Source organism: Ochotona curzoniae, unplaced genomic scaffold (genome assembly GCF_017591425.1).
Source record: "Ochotona curzoniae isolate NIBS_2020 unplaced genomic scaffold, NIBS_Ocur_1.0 contig_3432, whole genome shotgun sequence".
Classification (NCBI taxonomy): Eukaryota; Metazoa; Chordata; class Mammalia; order Lagomorpha; family Ochotonidae; genus Ochotona; species Ochotona curzoniae.
Genome location: NW_024465859.1, coordinates 13,564,757 through 13,586,204, shown reverse-complemented (window position 1 = coordinate 13,586,204; position 21,448 = coordinate 13,564,757). Strand labels below are relative to the sequence as shown.

General features: G+C 44.1%; 1 protein-coding gene across 2 annotated transcripts in view; it reads right to left on the bottom strand.

Annotated features, from left to right (window-relative positions):
• Window positions 1-21,448, bottom strand: part of LDLRAD3 (low density lipoprotein receptor class A domain containing 3) — a 243,042-nt gene that overhangs the window by 111,519 nt on the left and 110,075 nt on the right. For both annotated transcript variants that reach the window (XM_040980112.1, XM_040980113.1), the window contains one exon: window positions 13,428-13,553. In XM_040980112.1, coding sequence (XP_040836046.1) covers window positions 13,428-13,553 — 126 coding nt within the window. The remainder of the gene's footprint in view (window positions 1-13,427; window positions 13,554-21,448) is intronic.

Genomic DNA, 21,448 nt, shown 5'->3' with positions numbered 1-21,448 from the left:
TGCTCCAGGCACTGCAGGACCTCAAAAGCAATGACAGATCTGGACCTTCCAGCCAAGGGAAAGGATGGATGATTGCATAGTGAAACCAACACAAAAACACTTCACAAATCTAGTGGAAAATCAGGCCAATTTGCTTCTCCTGCTGTGCCATTCAACAATGTTCATATGAGTTGTTTTCAATACATTAAATAATCAGGTAGGAGTGGCTCCAATCCAAACTGTGCCATTTTGCAATCTTGCATGAATTAACTTGTCACTCTGAGCCTTAGCTGCTTTATCTACGGACTGTACCAATGACACAATTTGCCAGGTCCAGTACAAACTGATAATGTACCTTGAAAGCAGCCAAGGTGGCAAAGGGCAGGGCTCAAAACCAAGCATGGTGCCCTTCAAAGTGAAATATTTATCTTAGATGACTGTAGACAGTTACACACCACATCATTAATCTGAGCATCGGACGAGACGACAGTGCCAATTCCGACACACGACAGGGACTCAAGGATGTGCTCCACCTGCTTCCCTACTTCTGTGTGTCTCAGACCCATATGATGTGCCCTCCCATAAGGATTGATGCTGTAATGATGCAAAGAGGTCATCTTTAACCTTGAGCAATGAACTAAGCCAGTACTTGCATTGCATGTGGGGAGTACAGCACCATGGTCGAGGCTAGGCCCAGCACAGTAGATTGCCATGGGATTAGGTGCAAATTGACCCAACTTATCTTGTCTGTAAAACTCCACTGAGCTATTAATATGCACAGGAATCAGGGCTATGAAGACTTGTAACACGTCCCAGGGCTATGTAAACTCAAAGACTTTTTCTTTTCTTATTAACACAGTTTAACTCAGAAAGGTTGATTTGAAACTTACAAAAGTAGAAAGAGACATATAAAGTCGGTGCTCTGTTTTAAGGATGATGAACCAGTCTAAAGTCAAACAAAAGTAATTTAGCCTGAAAATGGAAGTTTTAATTTAAAGTTCTGTGGGCCAGAGAATATTGCAACTTGATTAAAGAGAAACCAAGGTCTAACTTCAGCCAAAACCAACATGGGGATATCTAAAACCACAATCAGGATGGACTGTTGTCCAAGGCAGCCCTCCAAACTCTATGTCCATCAGCATTCCACAGCGGAGGCCTTCAGCATCCCTCAGACTTTGTGGATCACATTTATATGCCTCTGAAGCGTCAGTAACAATCAGCTCACTCGAACACAGAGTCTTGGAAAAGCATTCTAATTGTTCCAATATGGGGCAGACGTGTAAGCTTATGTAAGCATCCTAGTGGAGAAAGCCAAGCTGAATTGCCCTTGCTGGGACTACTGTCATATATTCACTTTTTATCCAACTGCAAACTCTTACAGCCTCACAAATCTTCCCAAGGAAAAGTCATATGTGTATATGCCTGAGTCCATATATACTACATTTACTCATTCATGCATGTATGTACGTTTAGAAATCACAGCACAGGATGGTTCTAATGCATAGAATCAAAATGATCCAGAACCAGAACATGTAAAGAACTTTTGCAAATCAAAATGATAATTCAGTAGAAAAGCTTACAAAGGATGTAATCAGGCAATTCATTTTAAAGGAATGGTTGTCAGTAAAAATGTGAAAAAACTGTGTCATCACTGAAAATGAAGTGCCATTTCACATGCAACTGCCAAACATATGGTCTCAAATATCAGGCTGGTGATTGGCATTGCAGCACGATGGGTAAAGCCAACACCAGGGATACCAGCATCCCATATCGCAGCTTGTTGGTGTCGTTCTATTCTACTTCCAATCCAGCTCCCTGTTAATGTACCTGGCAAAGCAGTGGCAGGTGGTACAAGTATCTGGGCTCCTGCATCCAGGTAACAGATTTGGATGATTCTGGCTCTTGGTTTTGGTCTAGTCTTATTGTAGCCATGGATGATCTCTCATCTCTCTCTCTCTCTCTCAATCTCTCTTTCCCCCTCCCTCCACCGCCCTGTGTGTGGTCCATCTGTTCTCTGTCTCCCCCTTTCTCCCTTCAACTCTGACTTTCAAATAGAAAATCTTTTAAAAATAAAGTATTAGGCTATTGGTAAAGTCCTAGAGGAAGGCTAAGTCTTACACAATCCAAGTGGGAATGCAAATTTGCAGGTCTGCTTAAGATCCCAATTTAATGAAATCTAGTGAAGTTTAAGGTGACCATCACCTACAGTCTAGCAATTTCACTTTCTGCCATATCCTCCAGTGACACTAAATTAAAATGTTCAGTGAAACCACTATCAGTCAAATAAAAAAAGATAAAGAAAACTTAAAAAATGAGAAATAAGGTAGGCACTTGGCACAGTGGTTGAGATGCCTGGAGCTGCCCCCAAGTCCAGCTTCCTGCTAATGTGCACCCTGGCTGGCAGTGGAGAATGGCCCAAGCACTTGGGTCCCTGTCATCCACATAGGAGATCTGGGTTGCATTCTAGGGTCCTAGTTTTGGCCTGTCCCCAGTCCTAGCTCTTTGGGGCATCTGGATATGGGAGCTATCTTTCTGTCTGTGTCTCCTAAATAAATCTTTTAAATGAACAAATAAATAGTATTTTAAAACATCAGAAATAAACCAAAGGTTCACCTATGAGAAAACAGATACAAGGTGCTATACTGTCACAGTGGAATTCTCTAAGAGTACCCAAAAGGTTGGCTAACTTTTTCTGCAATGAGCCAGATTTTGCCAGCCATCTGATCGCTACCCGTTATAATGATTTAGTATCGTCACTGTAATGCACAACAGTCACAGACAACTCATCAATGAAGGATGTGGTTATGTTATAGTAAAACTGTATTTATAAAACTAGGCCAATTATGGCTCATAGGTCATTGGGTATCACCCACTGCTGTGTGGTAGTGAAAAATGAATGGGCTGGTGTCAAGATATGCAGATTTCACAAATATAAGAGTGAGTGAGGTATTTATCTATATTCGTCTATACAAAGCTCCCCATGTTAAAAAAAATCACTGCTTATTACTGAAGGATACGAAGATTCATACTGAAAGTATGAAAACTTCCAGGGAACAAATGATCTCAGGTTCAGGACTGTGGACTCTGCTGGGGAGGAGTTGCAGGGTAGAAACTGAAGGGTATACAGAATCTTCTAATTATATGATGACATTTAGTTATTTTAAAAGCTGAAGCAAGTAAGGCAATATGGCAATACATATGTATTTTTTTAAACCAGAGTGTTGGGAATGCAGGTGCTCATTTTATTTGACTTTTTCTGTTCAGTATGTCTGAGAGAGTTCAAGACAAGACTTGGGGTCTAGGCTGGCAGAGGTGTTCCAGTGAGTGCTCCCCTTTCTGCTCCTTTGCTCTCTACCACAGATTCTCTGTGGCCCCCATACTGCAGTGGGTAATCACTGATTGACAAAGGAACATTTTGAATTTCTCATCACTGAGATAAATGTCAGAGGTGATGATATGCTAATTATCCTACCTGACTGGACCTTTACACAGGGTTTACATGCCTTGAAATAATCATTCTGTAAGCTGGACTTCTGGATGCAGAGGTTGAGACAAGGCTTGAGTCATCCATATCCCATTTAACAGTGCCTGGGATGAGGTCCCAGGTCCCCTCCAAATTCCACCTGCCTGCTGACATGCACCCTGGCAGGCAGCGGTGATGACTCAAGTACATGCGTCCCTGCCACTCATATGAGAGACTCAGATGCAGTTTCAGGTTCCTGACTTTGGCCTTACCCAGTCTTGGCATTTGGGAAAAGAAGCAACAGATGCGACATCTGTCTCTAGCTGTCTATCTCTTTCTCTGTGCCTTTCAACAAAATCAATTTTCTGAAAATATCATGGCTTTCTTCATCAATATGTCCAGTTATTGCATTTCAATTAAAATTAAAGCTAGAAAAAGACACCTGTTTTTTTTTTTTTTGGTGTCTTTCATACTCAGGAACACAGTAGCTCTAAGACACAAAACACACACATGGAAACAGCTCCATGTGGGACTGCTCCTTGTCAATGACTCCTTATATAAAATATCACACGGGATGCAAGAGCAGAAGGAGAAATGGTAGATGAGCATCCCAAACTCAGCAGCAAATATAAAAGGGTTCTCCCCAACCCCTGAGCCGCCAAGCACGTGTCCCAGTGCTCATGGCTGGAAAGAGTCAGGAGTTCTTGGGTAGGCCCTCGTGACTATGTTTCTCATCTACGTCCACTCCAGTGAGCTTTGTCTTAGAGCATCCATGGAGAAAGCAGATTAGAAATGAGAAGGGAGACTGCCTACCACACTGGGAAGGAACTGGCAGCTAGAATGAAAAGCTTAGAAACAGCTATGGGCAGGAACATAAGAGCTATAAAAAGCAACCTCAAGAGCTCCAACAGCACAGGGACCAAACAGGGTTTAAAAGGAGTCTAGAAAGTTCTACAGAGGAGCCAAAGGCAACTGATGTATGACAACCTATTCTAAAGATCAAGTTCCTAAGAATGAACCTGGACTTCCACCAAAATGGTAACTGCCACTGAAGCCAAAATGCAAAACATCACCAAGACTCCTGGCAGTGATGTAAGTGCTTGGGCATGATGCTGACTCACCACCCCCAGGGACCCCAAACAGCTCAAGTTTGCCAATACAACTTTTAAGCCCTGCGACAGTTTCAGAACCAAGTCATGCGGGACAAGGTAGCCTGAATCAGGCAGTACTCAAGTTATAGGGCTTTCCTGGCCCAGAACCCTGCAAAGAGGAAATGCAAAAAGCTCATACACTGCTCTTGTCTAAGAATGTGATGTCTTGGTGTCTACAGCACTTTGTGGTTTCCCATTATCTGTGCATGCACTGCCCTTACCAGGACTTCCCAGGTCCTGAAAACAATTACTCTGGGAGAAGAGCACTGGATCTTCCTGCACGGATTTCACTGGGAGGTAGACAAAGAAAAACTGCTGGCATGGTGACCTCCGAAGCTCAACCGCAGGCTCAGAGGCTCCCTGGTCATCCATTCCCCAGAAACCCTGGCTCTGAAAGCTCTGCTTCCCAGCCTCCACCACTTAGGAAAGAGAATCTGGTTCTCCACGTTTTCCCAAGCAACAGCTCAGTGGTCTGTTAAACCAGCCGTGTCGATTTCACCCACATCTATAGGAGCTGGCCAGAGGAGCATGCTGTGGTCATCCAGCAGCAGCTGACCAACTTCCAAACAGGAAATGAGGCTATATGGCTTCATGGGGACTTGGCGAATGTCCGCTCTCCTTCCTTCAAAGTCTGTGAAGCCAGCCCTTCTCCCACCTCAAAGGGCTCTTGATGAAACACAAATCTTAACCCTTCTCATCTCTAGCTCCCACAATTCCCATCTGCTTCTCAATCCTGCAGTAGTTGCTGCTCACTTTCTAACCTCATGACCTCCAGGGGGTATCTTGGCTTCCTAGCCAGATTCCCTGGAAACTGGGGATAGGGGTGGAGCTGCAAGGAGCTTAGTTCTCCATGATCGAGGATGCCGGACCCCAAGAAACCAGACTGTTCAGTGCCTCAGAGAACCCACCCCAGCCACGCCTGGACCCCTTCAGGACTCAGAAAGGCTGCCACCAGACTTTGGCTTGTCTGTGGCAGCTTAAAGCCCTTATGTTCCCATTAAAGTTTGGGTGTTCGTGTCCCAGCACCAGGCTAGCATGTTCTGGCCATGGCAGCCTTCCACTCATGCACCAAGACATAGCAAGGGCAACATGCAGCTGCATCTGGAGCTCAGACTTCCTGTCTGTAGGAGACAAAGGCTGCTCCACTACCCAAGTAGGCAAGAGCTAAGGCTACTCCACCCACATCCAGAGACTCAGAAGATCCTAAAATCGAGTGAGCACATGTCTTCATATAAGTCAAAATCACTGTTCCTGACCATTTCCTCTCCCTCAGTAAAGGCTATTTGGGAATGGCTGCCCCTTGTCCAACACCAAAACCTGGCCTTCCATGGAACAAGTTCAATTTCAGTGCTACAAATGCCATGTGACAATGGACATCTCCCCAGATTTTCCCTCCTCCTGATGCTGCCTGGATTCTGCTGCGTGTCCACTCTCCTCCTTTACTGCTCTTTCCTGCATCTCACTTCCAAGAAAGGTGCTGCCATGCCCCAGTGACCCAGGTGTCAGCCCTGATAGCTGACCCTCTCGTTCCATTCTGCACCTGCTCAGTATTAGTCATCCCTCACTGGGCATCAAGTGTAGTCCCAGAGTATTAACTTCTTCTGGCTTGCCCCAGTCCTCCATCAGAAGCACCTGTTCTGTAGGTGTGGCTCACTGTGTGGAGGTGAAGTCCACTTGGACTCAAACTTGAGCTGTATTATTTAATAGCGGTATGATGCTGGGAAAATTTACTAAACCTAGGTTTTCTCATCTGTGAAGCGGGAATAAAGCTAGAACCTGTATCATGAAGTGGTGTGAGAAGTAAATGAATGCAAATCAGACAAGCACAGAGAACAGCATGTAGGCCACAGTAGATGCCCGACCAGATTTAGTTTAAGTAGAAAGCTGGTTCGGAAGTGTAGTGGCCAGAACTTGAGCCAGTGCTTATACAGGATGCTAATGTTGCAGGTGGTAGCTTAATGTGCTGTGCCATGACAAAGGCCCATGTCACAATCTTTTCAAACAACTAGTTCATTAGAGTCAGGATTCAAAAAGTCTTTTTGCCAGATCTGGCTATTTTGGCTTCTCATCTCTTTCATCCTACAGGTTACTCCTTTCTACTAACTTTGGGGGTGTGGGGGACGCTAGGGGAGTACAAGTAAATCTTACATCTTTATGGATAACTCTCAGCCCTGAAACACTTCCCCGACTCTGGCTCTGGCAGCTTCCCTCCCCAGGGGGTCACTAACATGTTCCATTGCCCCTGAACCTCCTGTGCACTTCTGACTCGGTCTAGCGGCTCTGTCAGATTAAGAGCGAATGTTTTTGGCAGAATGCTTTCATGCTGGTGATTTGTGTGTCTGCCACAAGACATCAGACAGCAACTAAGGGCTAATTGTTTCTCTTTTTGCACCTGAAACTGGCTTACTGGAGGCTGTGGGTTTCAGATCTGATGCAGGTAACTGCACCCTTAACTCACCTACTGAACATTGCTCTAAAACCCCATCTGACTACAAGCAGCAGCTGTGTTTAGAACTGGCAAAGCAAACAGGAGTAGGCCGACCAGATAAGATGACCAAAGTTTGAACTATCATAAAAATGGTAATTTTACCAATTTTCCCTCCTCTTGGAGCCCCTGGATAGCAACCCCATAATGACATTAAGAATGCCTAGGTTGACCGTCAAACTGTATAGCCACACATCAGTGCACCAAAGGCACTGGGACCTGAAGCCACAGGCAGATGGGCCGGGAGGGGCACTAGCGCTGCGAGAATAGCACGGAAAAGTCTGCTGCCACAAGCCACACAAGGCAGAAGCTTGCGGCCTGGTCCAACAGCATGGACACTCCATGTCCAGAGTATTGTCCAAAATTACACATCATATAGAGAACCAGGAGAATGTGAATTCCCCTGAGAGGAGAAAATCAACAGACATCAAGAGAAGGATGATACAGATGTTAGGATTGGGGGACAAAGACATGGAAGCAGATGTTACACAAACACTCTAATGAGCAATCACCAACACTCTCAAAATAAGTAGAAAAGTGGAAAAGCTCAGAATGAATAAACAGAAACTTGACAGAAGAACTCACAGCAAACTGCAAAACTATGATAACTGATATTAAAACAAGAGCGAATGAGTTCCAAACACTAGAAATGGCAAGGGGAAGAACAAGTGAATTCGATGAGAGATGAACGGAAATGATTGAACTTAGGCAATAAAAAGAAAAGGAGAAAAAAAGACTGATTCAAAAATGAGCACTAGGGCCAGCACTGCAGCACACTATGTCAGCTGCCTGCCACGCTAACCTCTCATATATGCTCTGGTTCAAGGCCTGGTTGCTGAACTTCTAATCTAGCTCCCAAATAATGCATCTGGAAAAGCAGCAGAAGATGGCCCAAGTGTCTGGGGCCTTCACCCAGATGGCAGAGCTGGATGGAGTTCTGTGTTGCCGGCCATGGCTTGATCCAGCCTTGGTCATGGCAACCATTTGGGGAGTGAATCAGCCGGTAAAAGATGTCTTGCTCTTCCTCTGTCAATTTGCTTTTCAAATAAATAAATCTCCCTAAAATTATTTTATAAACTGGATAAAGCCACAGGGACCCATGGGCCAACAACAAAAGGCTGTTGTTTATAAAAAGAATACTTAAAAATAATAGCTGGAACACACCAACTATGGCAAAAGAAGAAAACCTACAGATTTAGATCACTCAGAGAACCCTAAACAGGATCAACACAAACAAATCCACCCAGACACACTGTGCTCTCACCCTGGAAATCTAAAGACAGAGAGAAAGAAAAAAAGTCTTCAAAGCAGCTAAAGAAAAATGATACATAAACTCTGAGGAACACTTTGAGTCACTATAAATTTCTCTTCAGCAGTCACAGAAGCCAGTAGGAAGTGGCACATTAAAAGTGCTTAGAGAAAAGAATTGTCAACCCAGAGTTCTAGATGCCATAATAGTATCTTTCAGGAATGAAATGAAATAAAGACATTCTCATATGAAGGAAAACCAAGAGGATTTGTTGCTCTCACAACTGCTGTGTGTGAATTGCTACAGGAAGTTGTTCCGACAGAAGGTAAATGATACCAGAAGGATACCTAGGCATGGGGAACAAGAGAAGAGCAGCTAAAATGGTAAACATCTGTGCACATACAATGTTTTCCCCTGGAGAACTTCAACATCATATCTGAAAATGCAAAGCAACAACCAAAACATTGTTTAGGCATTTTGTACCGTCTTAGATTTATTATACATAAGAAATAGCAGAGAGATCAATGGAGAGGAAAGCTTGCTAACTCTGACTCGGAGGGCACCCTGCTGGCACAGGCCACCTGGGAAGAGATCCTGGCAGTCCCAAGAGAATTCAGCTGAACCCATGCAATTTACAGCTCCACACAGCTCTCACCCAGACGTTTTTAGCTGCCAAGGATGATCGCCACCTATGTCCATTCTTCATAAGGGCTTCAAGAACGAGACACTCAAGTTCTACCAGTCTTGTATAAGTAGCTATTCTTGCCTGAGAAAGAACTTTGGGGAGTCAGCTCTCTAATTACAGTATGATTCACATAGCAAAGGGAAGATAAATGTCTGATTTTTTTTTCTGATATCAAACCACTCTTCAAAATAGCAAGTCAAAATTCACTATTTTTCTTTACTTTATAGTTTTTATTTGAGTGTTTTCATTTCATCCAAAAGGAAGAGAGAGCATGTTTTCCCATTTCCCAAGTGTCTGCAACAAGCTAGGTCTGAAGACAGAAGCACAGAACTCATTCCAGGTCTCCCGAGAGGGTTGAGCCAGAGTGTGCCCCGGCAAGAAGCTGGACAGGATGAGGATACTCCAATAAGGGACACGAGCATTCCAAGTGGCAGCCTCATTGCTGTATCACACACTTGCCCCAGCATCACTTTTCAAATAGCAGACATGCAAAAGGAAACTGCTGGTTTAATCCCCACTGACTTAGTGTGCAACAGACACAATGTGCTCATGCTGACAAATACAAACAGATATCCAAACATTTAGATCATTCAAGGTTTCTAACGCTGTAAGGGTGCACAAAGGATGATACAATCATTTTGAAATCATACACTATAATGTGTCACACCTGTTTTTTATTGCCATGGAATCACTCACTAGCATGGATGCAAGAATGTAAACAAACTTAAGTCTATGTAAAATTTCTCAATCCAACTGTGAGATCCCCACGGACAGCAGGAAGTGAAGCTCAGATTGAAAGACTAAATGGAACACAAAAGAATTACCTTAGAGATTCAAAAGCAAAACTCTAGTGGAAACGGTCTTCACTTCAATCACTCATTCACAGTTTCATCTTAAACCACGATTTATTTTTAATTCAATTACTCTGGGTAAGCCAGGATATTAAACACAAGTCAGATATCGCTGCATAGAGTTCTCACGGTATCTAACATGCTGGTCCCCAGTACATGCTGATGAGGGACAGGGGAACCACTACGGGACGAAATCAGGTGACGGTCCAGCTCAGGCTTCCCTGGAGTGGGACATGGGCTCACACCTAGGCCCACTGCTTCCAGGGGCATTTCCTCCCTCAGGTTCTTATCCTGTTGGTCACATGCATGCTCCCTGCGACTCTGGGTTTCTGTCATTGTCCTACACACAGAACAGGGGTTGTGCCAGGCTTCTCTACTTGTAACCCACAAGGATAGAGTAAGGTCAAGGAGAACTCACACCAAACAGCTGTAAATCACCTGTGTTCCCGAGGAGAGGCAAAGTTATGGCCCAGGATACAGATTACACAGGATGCAGTCACATATCTCCTCAAGGACTTGAATTAGAATCAACAGGTCAGGGACAAATCAATTGAGCAGAACCCCTACCTAAGCCGTTCAAACACAAGTACAGAAAAAAAAACCCACATGAGAAAATAGTCACAGAAATGAAGATATCACAAGTACATTAAAGGAGAATATAACTCTCACACACATATGAGGGCATTCAAAAAGTCATAGAGAGAGGGGCCTGCACGATGGCTCAATGCCTAAATCCCCCTTGCAAATTTCAGATCCCATACAGGGGTAGTTTATGTCCCAGCTGCTCCATTTCTCATCCAGCTCTCTGCTTGGGAAAGCAATCGAGGACGGCACAAAGCCTTGGAACCCTGCACCTGTGTGCGAGACCCAGAAGAAGCTCCTGGCTCCTGGCTCCTGGCTTCAGATCAGCTCAGCTCTGACCATTGTGGCCATCTGGGGAGTGAACCAACAGACTGAAGATGTTTCTGTCTCTCCTTCCCTCCATAAATTTGATCTGCCTTTCCAATAAAAATAAATAAATCTTTTTTTAAAAAAAAAAAGACCGGGGCCCGGCGCGGTGGCGCAAGTGGTTAAGGTCCTCGCCTAGCACGCCCGGGATCCCATATGGGCGCCGGTTCTAATCCCGGCAGCCCCGCTTCCCTTCCAGCTCCCTGCCTGTGGCCTGGGAAAGCAGTCGAGGACGGCCCAAAGCTTTGGGACCCTGCACCCGCGTGGGAGACCCGGAAGAGGCTCCTGGCTTCGGATCGGCAAAGTATCGGCCCGTTGCGCTCACTTGGGGAGTGAATCATCGGATGGAAGATCTTCCTCTCTGTCTCTCCTCTCTGTATATCCGCCTTTCCAATCAAAAAATAATAAAAATAAATCTTAAAAAAAAAAAAAAAAAGACCATGGAGAAATGGAGCTAAAAGATACATTTATTTTGGTGTAGAAAATATTTCCAGGGTGGCGATTTTGCCTAGTGGCCCAGATACTGGGTAGGATGTTCATATCCCAAATCATACCACCTGGGTTCAATCCCTCCATTTCAGCTACCCATCAGTGCAGATTTTAGAAGGGAGCAGGTGGTGGTTGGAGAACACGGTCTCTGCCACTCACATGTGAGATACAGACTGAGTTCCTGGTCTGTGGCTTCAACCTAGCACAGCCTCAGTTGTTGAAGACGTTGGAGGAATAAACCAATACACAGGAGTCTCTCTGGTTATGCCTCTCAAGTAAAAGAATTAAAAGTTAAAATATTTTTCAATAAACTTTTAGAAATATGTGTGTGTATATATATATATATACATAGAGAAGAGACAGATGGAAAGAGAGAGAACTGGCACCAAAGACCTAAGCATTAATAGTGCTTAATTGTAATTCATGTGGTTATTGGCAATTTTGTCTTCCTCTTTTTACTTTTTTATATTTTTCAAGTTCTTTATAATAAGAAGAAGACAAAAACCTGTTATTAACCCCTGTAAGGGAGGTAGGGGGAATGAACAGGTAGCACATGGAGGACTGAGGCTGCCAAGCCTTTCTTTGAAACACTGTAGCAGTGAACTGTGTATTGTTATATTATTGCCCAACCCCTAGGATGCAAAGCACCAGGAATGAACCCTACTTTCAAGTACAGGTGAGTTCAGGTAACACATAGGGTAAACTCCCTGACTTTGACAATTGTACCACAGTGGCATGGGTTGACGATGGGGAGGCCATGCATGGGTAGAGACACGGAATACAGCAAGTTTCTGTATTTTCCTCTCCTTTTTTTGTGTGTGTGAACCTAAAAATTCTCTGAAACAACCAAAAATCTTAAAATCATGCAAGCAGAGAATATAAATGTATAAATTTTTTCAGAACCAAGCAAATTACAAACACTCAAATACTCTACTATCTGAGTATCTTAGGAAGAGGAAAGAAAAGTTAACAGTGACCACAGGGACCAGTGGTAGGTACAAAGCACCTCACTGAGAAAGCTGGGATGACAGTGAAGGTGGGGAAGACCCACATGGAGTCCTCCGAGGTTTCTGTGTGTGGAGCCACAATGCTCACAGATGCTGAAAAGGAAGGCCTTTAGGTATCCAGGCCCAGGGGAAGTGAAGCCCAACAGTCAGACTGCTAAGATGCAGCGTCTGGTACAGCGAGCATGTTGAGGGTTGGGTGCACGCATGTTTGTGTATAAATGTGCATGTTGATATCATAGTACATTAAACAGCAGGCAAACAAATCAAGGTGGTCACAGTCATGGGTATGCGCAGCTTTATCTACAAGAACATATCCTTTTAGCATGTGTGTTCTTCAGTTCTCATTACTGTAACAATATACTGGAGGCAGCCTAACTTAATAAAGAAAAGGAGCTTATTTTTTATTCATGATTCTGGGGGTTCACAGTCGAAGATCCAGCAAGTTCCATTGGTTTGGCCTCTAGTGCTGTAATTCCTGGTGGTGAAGTCCCAAGGTGGCACCAAGCACCACATGGCAAAAGACAGGGAGCACATTTATCTGTCCACAGTCTCTGACAAAGTTATCAGGACCTAACCACCACCTTAATGGACGTAATCGCACCTGTCACTTGCCAAAGGCCCTGCCTCCAAATACCAGAGTGGATTAACTTTGCACCTTAGTACTATTCCCTTATGACTTTGGGGACTCAAGTCCTGCACTGAGCAGGGACAAATTTTCAAATCACAGCATGATGTATATAATTAGTGAATACCTACTTTTTTGGAAAGACTGCAAAGCAGGAAGGAAAGCAGGCAACGTGGGTGTTGCCTCACAGGTAATCAGACGAGGCTGTGAAAGAACCCACAAGTGATTCTGCTACTTACGATCTTTAAATCAAACTACTCTGCACTTGACATTCCTGACCTACAGACACCTGCATGCGCACAGCATACTTCAGGACCAGGACCTTCATAGAGTCCCCAATAAATGGCAGGTGAGCATTTGCAGATTGACATAAGGAAGAGGGGAGAAAAAAGTGAATGTGGGTCACACCTGCATGTTGGAGTCACACAGAGAATGACCGGCATGGGCAGGTGGGACAGGGTGAGGGACTGAAGCATCCGCATCCACAATACTTACTGCAGTTCTCTTCATCGCTGCCATCAGGGCAATCCTCAAACCCGTTACACCGGAAGCGGCCAATTATACAATGGATGCCGCTGGCACAGGGGAAGAACGTGGGGCCGCACTTGGACTTGGCTTTGGCTGCAGGAGGAAAAGAGGACAAAGAGCAAAACATCAGATCAAGTTCTGAGCCCACAGCACACTCATCCCATTCTGAATGTGCAATCCGTTCAGGTTCTCCCTGAGGGCCATCATGAAGTTCCCGCCCCAAATACCGGGCCTAGATACCCACGGGTGGCAACTTGCAGATGGGAAAAGCCTACTCCTGCTGCTTCACAAGGACCCAAGAGGCCAAAACATGGCAGCTGCTCAATCAAAATGTTCTGAACAAAGGAATCAACGGGTGAATGGGTGAGTACATGGATGATGGATGGAGCTTGTTTCGTAAGGTGCCCAAGAACTCATCAAAATTCATTCCCTGACTGCTGAAGCAATCATAGCCAAGAGACGGAGTGTTCACAATACTAGGCAGTGTGCCAAGTGCTCTGCATGGATTATCTCATTTAATCTACCCAACAGCCACCCAAGGGAATGGCATGAACCAAAAAAAAGGGAGCCTAACAAAGTCTGCAAGAGTCTTCCAAAGGCCTGCTTGCAAGGCTGACTCCTGCTTGCCTGCAGGCTGGGACTGGGAGGGTCCCCATCCACCCTAACTGCTGAGAGTGGCTCACTGTGCCTAAAGTGTGCACACAGTACTGTTTATGCTGAACCCCTGCTTTCCTTCCTTGATCTGGAACTTAGGTACATGCTAGACAGAGGGTGACTCGATGATCAAAACCAGGTAAAAGTCCACTGACTTTCTAGTGAATCGTGACAAACAACATTCCACATGTGTCAGATAACCCAGTGTTGGGGCATTAAATACAACCCCTGTGACTCAACAAGAGATGATTTTCTTGGAAATCTGGACCTGGTCTCCTGTGGACTTTACTCCTTTCTCCTTTACTTTCATATCCCTTTGCTGTAACAAAACATATATGGAGTTCTGTGTAGCCTTGCCAGCCACTTAACTTGACAGGGGTTTTGGGAATCCCCGTAAAGGTGTGTTCTGAGAGGTGACATGACTTGGCCAAGGCCACGTGGCTAGAACACACAGAGCCCAGAAACTAAAAACCATCTGCTCAATGGCACTGCCACTCTGTGAAGGTTACCAAGGTTCCCAACAAAAGCCACATTCTTGCTCCTAAGATTCTTCCTCTATTTTTGTTGTGCAAAGAACTGTTGTAACGTGACCTTGACTGAGTGTCCTGCTAAACCAAATAGTCCCAGAAGGCAATGCACTTTGCTATTAATGGTGCAGGCTCTTCTGGCTGGTGATTAGGAGTCATGAGACCACATCCAGCACTATATTCAGGCAACACACCCAACCTAGTATCCCTCTTGACCCCTTTCTTAGAAGCAAAACTCATGATCATGTAAGACAGAAGGGCCATTTCTCTGGAATGAAGATGCAGTCAATTAGTCCCGGGTTCTGCTAACTTTGGCAGCAACTGATTGACAGCGAATAGGGTTTTGAAGCCTCGGACACATCTTAAAATCCCCTCATGGCTTTGCTGAAACCTGGAACTTCTATGATAGTACTCGCATACTCCTCCTCTCAAAACACAAACTCAGGAGAGTCTGGTTTCAAATTCGAGCTCCACATTTTATGAACTTGGGCAAGTTTCTAAATATTGCTGAGCCTCTTTTTCTACTGGAGAAATATCTACTTCACAGGACCCTAAGGACTCAGCTCATCTACATAACACTTAAAAGAAGTAAGGTAGACAGATGTCCAAATCATGGTAATGCCAGGCTATCATCATCATCCCTAGGTTTATAAGAATTTTAACTGATCCTTGGGCTGTTAATTTTTTTCCCCAATGGTCAAAGCTAGAAAAAGCTCTTTGTGGAAGATCTCTAAGAATTGTTATGGAGTGACTTATACCATGCAATATTAAAGGGAAAAAAAGCAAAGTGCAAAACAGCATCTATAACACTTTGCCATCTGCATAGGAAAGAAAGACGTAAGAAAATGTATGTGCCAAAGAACTACTCACACAGGAAGACTAAACCAGGAATCAAAGAGACAAGTGATCTATGGGGCAGGAAGAGGAAGGAGAAAGAATGAGGTGCCGGGAACAGAAGGTATCACAGATCTCCCTATCTCTATATATATTTGTAGAAATGGACTCAGAGAAGGTTGTATCTTAGAATCATAAGAAACTTGGTACACCCCCAAAATAAGCTATTAAAATCACCCATGAAGCCTGGTGCAGCAGCCTAGTGGCTAAATTCCTAACCTTGCATGCACGAGGATCCCATATGTGCACCAGTTTGTATCCTGGCTGCTTCATTTCCCATCCAGCTCCCTGCTTGCGGCCTAGGAGAGCAGTCAAGCAAAGCCCAAGCCCTGGGACCCTGTACCTGCATGGGGACCAGAAGGAAGCTGATCTCCCATGGCAGCTTGGGGAGTTCTTATGTGGCCACTTGGGGAGTGAATCAGCAGATGGGAAATCTTTCTCTTTCCTCCTCCTCTCTGTAAATCTGCCTTTCCAATAAAAATAAATAAATCTTTAAAAAAAATTACCCATGGGAAAGGACTCAAAATGCAATGTAAGCAGCAGGGAGTAGACTTCAAGATGCTCCAAACAGATAACATTACTAACTTGCAATAGGTGAAAAAAAAAAAATAATAATCAGCCTAGGCATCTCCAGAAAATGTTCTTCCACTAGATTTTGTAAAGCTAAAGGAAGAAAAATTTATACACAAATACTATCCTGTAGTTAAATTGATTTCTTACAAGAATGTACATTAGCAATTCTCAAGCTACATTTTTTGCGTATCCTACAGTTAAACAAATAAGTAAACACACTGTAAGCAATAAGAGCAGGACTTCTGGATGTCAGCAGAAAATGTTATCAAGAAGAAAGGGGGAAAGTTAAAACAGACCTGAGGTGCTGATGTGGGACCTCAGCTATCAGCACCAACTCAGAGTCTTAAAGAATCAGAGAGAGACAGAGATAGAGATGAGACAGAGAACAGACACAGACAGGGAGAGCCAGATGGATAGATGAATCTGTGTGTGTGTGCATGGGTGAACATCCACACGTTTATTTCCTAGCTCTTTTGCCATCTGTATTAGCAACTAGAATTCTCAATGAGAGAATTAACAACAGGATTAGCAATGAGCACATCTGCTTCTCAGCTCTTGGGTTTTCCTGGTAGTGTTATCCAGTAAAGGGAATCGGCTTCCTTGGAAAAGTAGTTGATGAGCCTGGAGTATCCCCATGGCCATGGAAAGCAAATGGGTTCTCCAAATGTCACAGGGCATGTCAAACAGACACAGGACTTAACCTAAAGAAGTCCCTAATGGCCAAAGCTAACATAATTTCAGCAACAAATTAACAACAGTCCTGGATTGTGAGCTAGAGAACAAAGTACCTCTGAGACAATACTGGTACCAAATGTAAGTAATTCAAAGAATGAAGAATTGCCATTAATGAATGCAGAATTGTGTACTTAATGGAAAACCGTAATTTAGCAAATATTAGTCTAATAATTCTTAGAGGCCAGACCCATCACTATGTGTTACAACCAGAGGGCCCAAGCTTGAGAAAAAAACAGGGTATGTGCATAGTTTCAAAGCACCTCAACCAAAACATTGATTAACTTAAAAATTACTTGAGAGTGGTTAAGTTTGATGGATATTTGCCCCAGCATCCCCAACCCAACCCAACCCAAGTGATTGCTAGTGGTAAGCATCATAGGTCAGTATCACCAGAAGACAGACACATCCATCTCACAGCCCCTCAGATGAGGAGAGCATTCTGGTTGATGGTGTCAGTAACAGTAGCAGTCAGACACATCCGCCCCAGAGCCTCTCAAGTGGGGAACTGGGAAGGACGTGGGATCTCTTCCGTAGCATTCTTGACCAAACACAAAGAATCAAGGTAATCACAAGAAAATATCATGACCCATGTGGAAAGACATCCTACAGTGTAACCGGCTCAGTGGTCTTCAAAGGACAAAGACAGACTAAGAAATGATTGCAGATTGGAGGAGACCAAGAAGACATGAGGTTTTAACCCAATCTGGGATCCCAGAACAAAAACAGATACTAGTGGAAAACTGGTTTGATGCCACCAAGATTCCTTAAAAGTAAAAGTATTATACAGTTAAAAGTATTGTGCCAACATTAATTTTTTAGCTTTGATAACTGTGCTACAGCTATCTAAGATATTATTATTAAATAGCAATTTCCAGGACTGTTTTTGTGGACTTTTTTTTTTTTGCAGTTTTCTGTACATCTAAAATCCTTTCAAAATAAATGCTAAAAACATGTTTGCTGTGAAACAAAGTACAGAGAAGAGAAAAAAAAAAACTGCCTATAATCACACCACTCCAAAATAACCACAATTATCACTCTCCTGTGCCTCCCATTTACACACTGACATCATTACACATATAATTAATTTCCCAGGGTTTTATTTAGCTTTTTCTATGGGACGGAGTTACACAGTTCCAAGAAATAACGGCAAAACCTCTAGCACCGTTTCCTGCTCCTCCCATGGTAAAAATCTTATAACTTCTGGGCCAACATCACCATCAAGATAACATCATTGCTACCATTTAGGAGACGTGTGTCAATACGAGTATGCCCTTGATGCCCTGGTACAGCCACACTCACCACACAATCTCCTCATTAAAAATTGGTAGCCACTAATGTATTTGACATTTCTACACTTTTGTTAATGCCAACACAGTTCAGAAAAGGAAGCACACAGTTTATAGCCTTTTGGGAATGGTTTGTTTTCATTCATGTTTCATTTAAAATATAATTTTGAGAACTAATTATTTCACTTGTCATAACAATGTAAATGTTTCCAAAGTTTGTCAAGGCTACAAAATAGTTCAGCTGGCAACGTATGCTCTTGCTTCCTCACCTGGGGGACTTGGTGCTACTGTGTTTGGATTTGATCTATTACCCAAAGGTTCACATATTGGAAGTTTAAGCCACTGCCTGTAAAGCTTGCATTCTGCCTAGCTACTTCACTTCTGATCCAGCTCTCTATTAACACACATGGGAAAGCAACCCAAGATGGCACAAGTAGTTGGGCCCTACCACCCAAGGGGGAGATTCAGGAAGTGGAGTTCTAGGCTCCTGGCCTTGGCCTGGCTCAGCCCTGGTTTTTGCTATCATTAAGGGGAATGAATCAGTCAATGGAACATACTGTTTTGTGTGTGTGTGTGTGTGTGTGTGTGTGTGTGTGTGTGTGCGTGCACGTGCATGCACCCCTATGTTCTCTCAACAGAAAGAGAGAGACTGTCTTTCCAATGAATATCTAAGTCTTGCAGAGAAAAAAGAACTATAATCCCCGAGGTGTTGACAGTAAGAAGTGGTATAACCTTTAAGGCACGAACCCTAGTAGACAGTAATTAGGCCACCAGGGTGCTGCCTGCAGAAGAGGATGAATTTTGGAGTGCAACAGTTGCTGCAAGCTTCAGTTGCTATGTGAGCAGCAAGTCTGACCCCTGATTCACTCTGGCTTCCTGTCCTGCCAGGCAACGATCTCTCACTGTCACACAATATTCCTGCTCATTAGAGCTGAGTAAAGCAACACCACATTCTTGAACCTTCACAACTGTGAGCTAAATAAGCTTCTTTTCTTAACACACGACTTAGCCTCCAGCATTTGGTTATAATATACATAGATAGTTAAAAGAACAGGCTCAGCATCAGGGTTAGAACTGTGGTGTGATAGGCTGTGCTGTCACCTATGATGGCAGCATCCAGCTGCTGCACTTGGAACCCAGCTCCCTGCTAAGCAGCAATCCTGTGAAAGCAGAGTAGTTGGGCCCCTGATCTCTACATGGGAGACCTAGAATAAGTTCCTGGCTCTTGGTACCTGTTTCCAGCCTGCCCCAGCCCTGGCTATTAAGGCTATATGGGAAGTGAACCAGCAGATGGAGTTCTTTCTTTCTATAACACTGCCTTACAAATAAAGAAATAGATCTTTCAAAAACAATTTCAGCATCATAAACATCACTGTGAAGATCATCTCTGTGCAGTATAGCTTTGGATTTCAAATAACATTCTTAGGTTAGACTCCTGGAGAGCGGAGTACTGAGTGGAAGGGTATGGACATTAGTCACCAAGAAGTGATGTACAGGGAAGTCAGTTCATCAAATATTTACCATGTGCCAGCCTGTAAACCAAAGAAAGTCATTTCCTCTTAGAACTTTCTGGAACCACAGGCTCCCATTTATTAGTCACGATGTCAGTGGTCCCCAGTCCACCCCTTAATTCAGTGATTCATTAAGAGGACTCACAGAACACTGCATTGAGCTGTCTGCTCAGCCAAGACTTATTACAGCAAAGGGACACAAAACAAAAAAGCAGCCAACACAAAGGGCACGTGTGGCAAAGTCTAGGGCAAACCAGGAACAAGCACCCATGAGTCCTCATGCAGTAGGGTCTCATGGAACTTGCCCAAGTCCTCCAGCAATATCCAGTAGGCACTGAATAGATTTCAATGCTAGGGCGTTTTGCTAGGAACTCATTCTGAGTACACCAAGTTTCTAGATTCCTGGCAGAAAAGCAGTATATACCACACTGTCCACACATCCAGCCCATGCATAGGGAACCTCCATCATCAGCTAAGGATCTTTGCAATCTAAGTTTCACCCTCAGCCGACGCCCTCCCTTCAGGGCAGACAGTACAGTGGCACTCAGCTCTGTGCATACGGGCATGTTGGTTCCAGCTGAGCAAAGACTGCAGCACCAAAAAAGAAAAAAAAAAAAAGCAGAAAAGCATTCCATTTTCCACAGTCATATCTGTTTCTCTGCTGGCTTTCCAGCCACTATGTCCCCCCATAGATTCCAACACATTGGCCTGCACCAGCCAGCCTTGTTCTGCTTCCCTCTTGAGGCATTGAGAAGAAAGGCTGCTTACCCCATTCTCAGATCTCAGCTGAGATTGTGTTCCTGCACAGTCTTACATGTCATTCCTCTACTAATAACTTCAGTGCCTTTGCACCGCCTTTGTATAAAGCCTCAAGGCAACACCATGGGGTTGTGTAGCTCTCAGACTGATGTTGTGCTTCCACCTGACCCTTTGAGATGTAACACACAGGCTTGCTTGCTCTTCCCTAAGCTCCCCAGGCACATTCCCACTCCAGGGAATTATCCATTATCTTTGCATTATCCATTCTTTCTCCCAAGGTTCACCAAGGGCCACTCATTTCATTAAGGTGGTTAATCATTGTACTATTATCTCAATTATCTGCCACTGATCACATGTGCCATGCCTCCAAGGCAGCAATGCCAGCCCAAGCCATAGCTGTGAGTGTGCAGGGTCTCTCCTCATGACCTTGGTGAGAAGTCAAATGAGAACAATGATTCACTTCTGACTTTTGCCTCACAGTACTGCCAGTGTACAGCCAAGATGGTTCAAAGACCAAGAGGCAAAAAGACCATCCTTGCTTTCATAAATACGAGTCATAGTTCACTGTGGAAAAATGAAAACAGAAACTGCATGGAGGGAAATGTAGAAACTATCTGCCTTGCCATGGTCTGGGGAAGGACAGGGTGGATATGTGGGCACACACACTCCTGCAGCATTGAACCTGAAAATGGTCACCCCCGGAGCTTCTAAAAATGTAGCATGTCTGGGACAAGGTCTGGGAACGTGAATTCCTCAGAAGCTCACAGCAATACTGCTGGCTGCAAACATTCCACTTCCAAAAAGCAAAGTCCACACATCCTGTTTGCTAGCCCAACTCCAGTGCCCAGCACATATGGGAGTTACTCAAAATTAGTAAGGAGCAATTCAATCACACATCATGACTACAATGCGCCTATAACAATGCATGCTACTCTGAGATCTGCTTTTGCTTCACAACCTGCTGCAGCATCTCTTCAGATCTATATATGCTGGTCTGAATCATCATCTGGAATGCCTAAGGGGCCTTACACTGCCTCCAGGTTCCCATT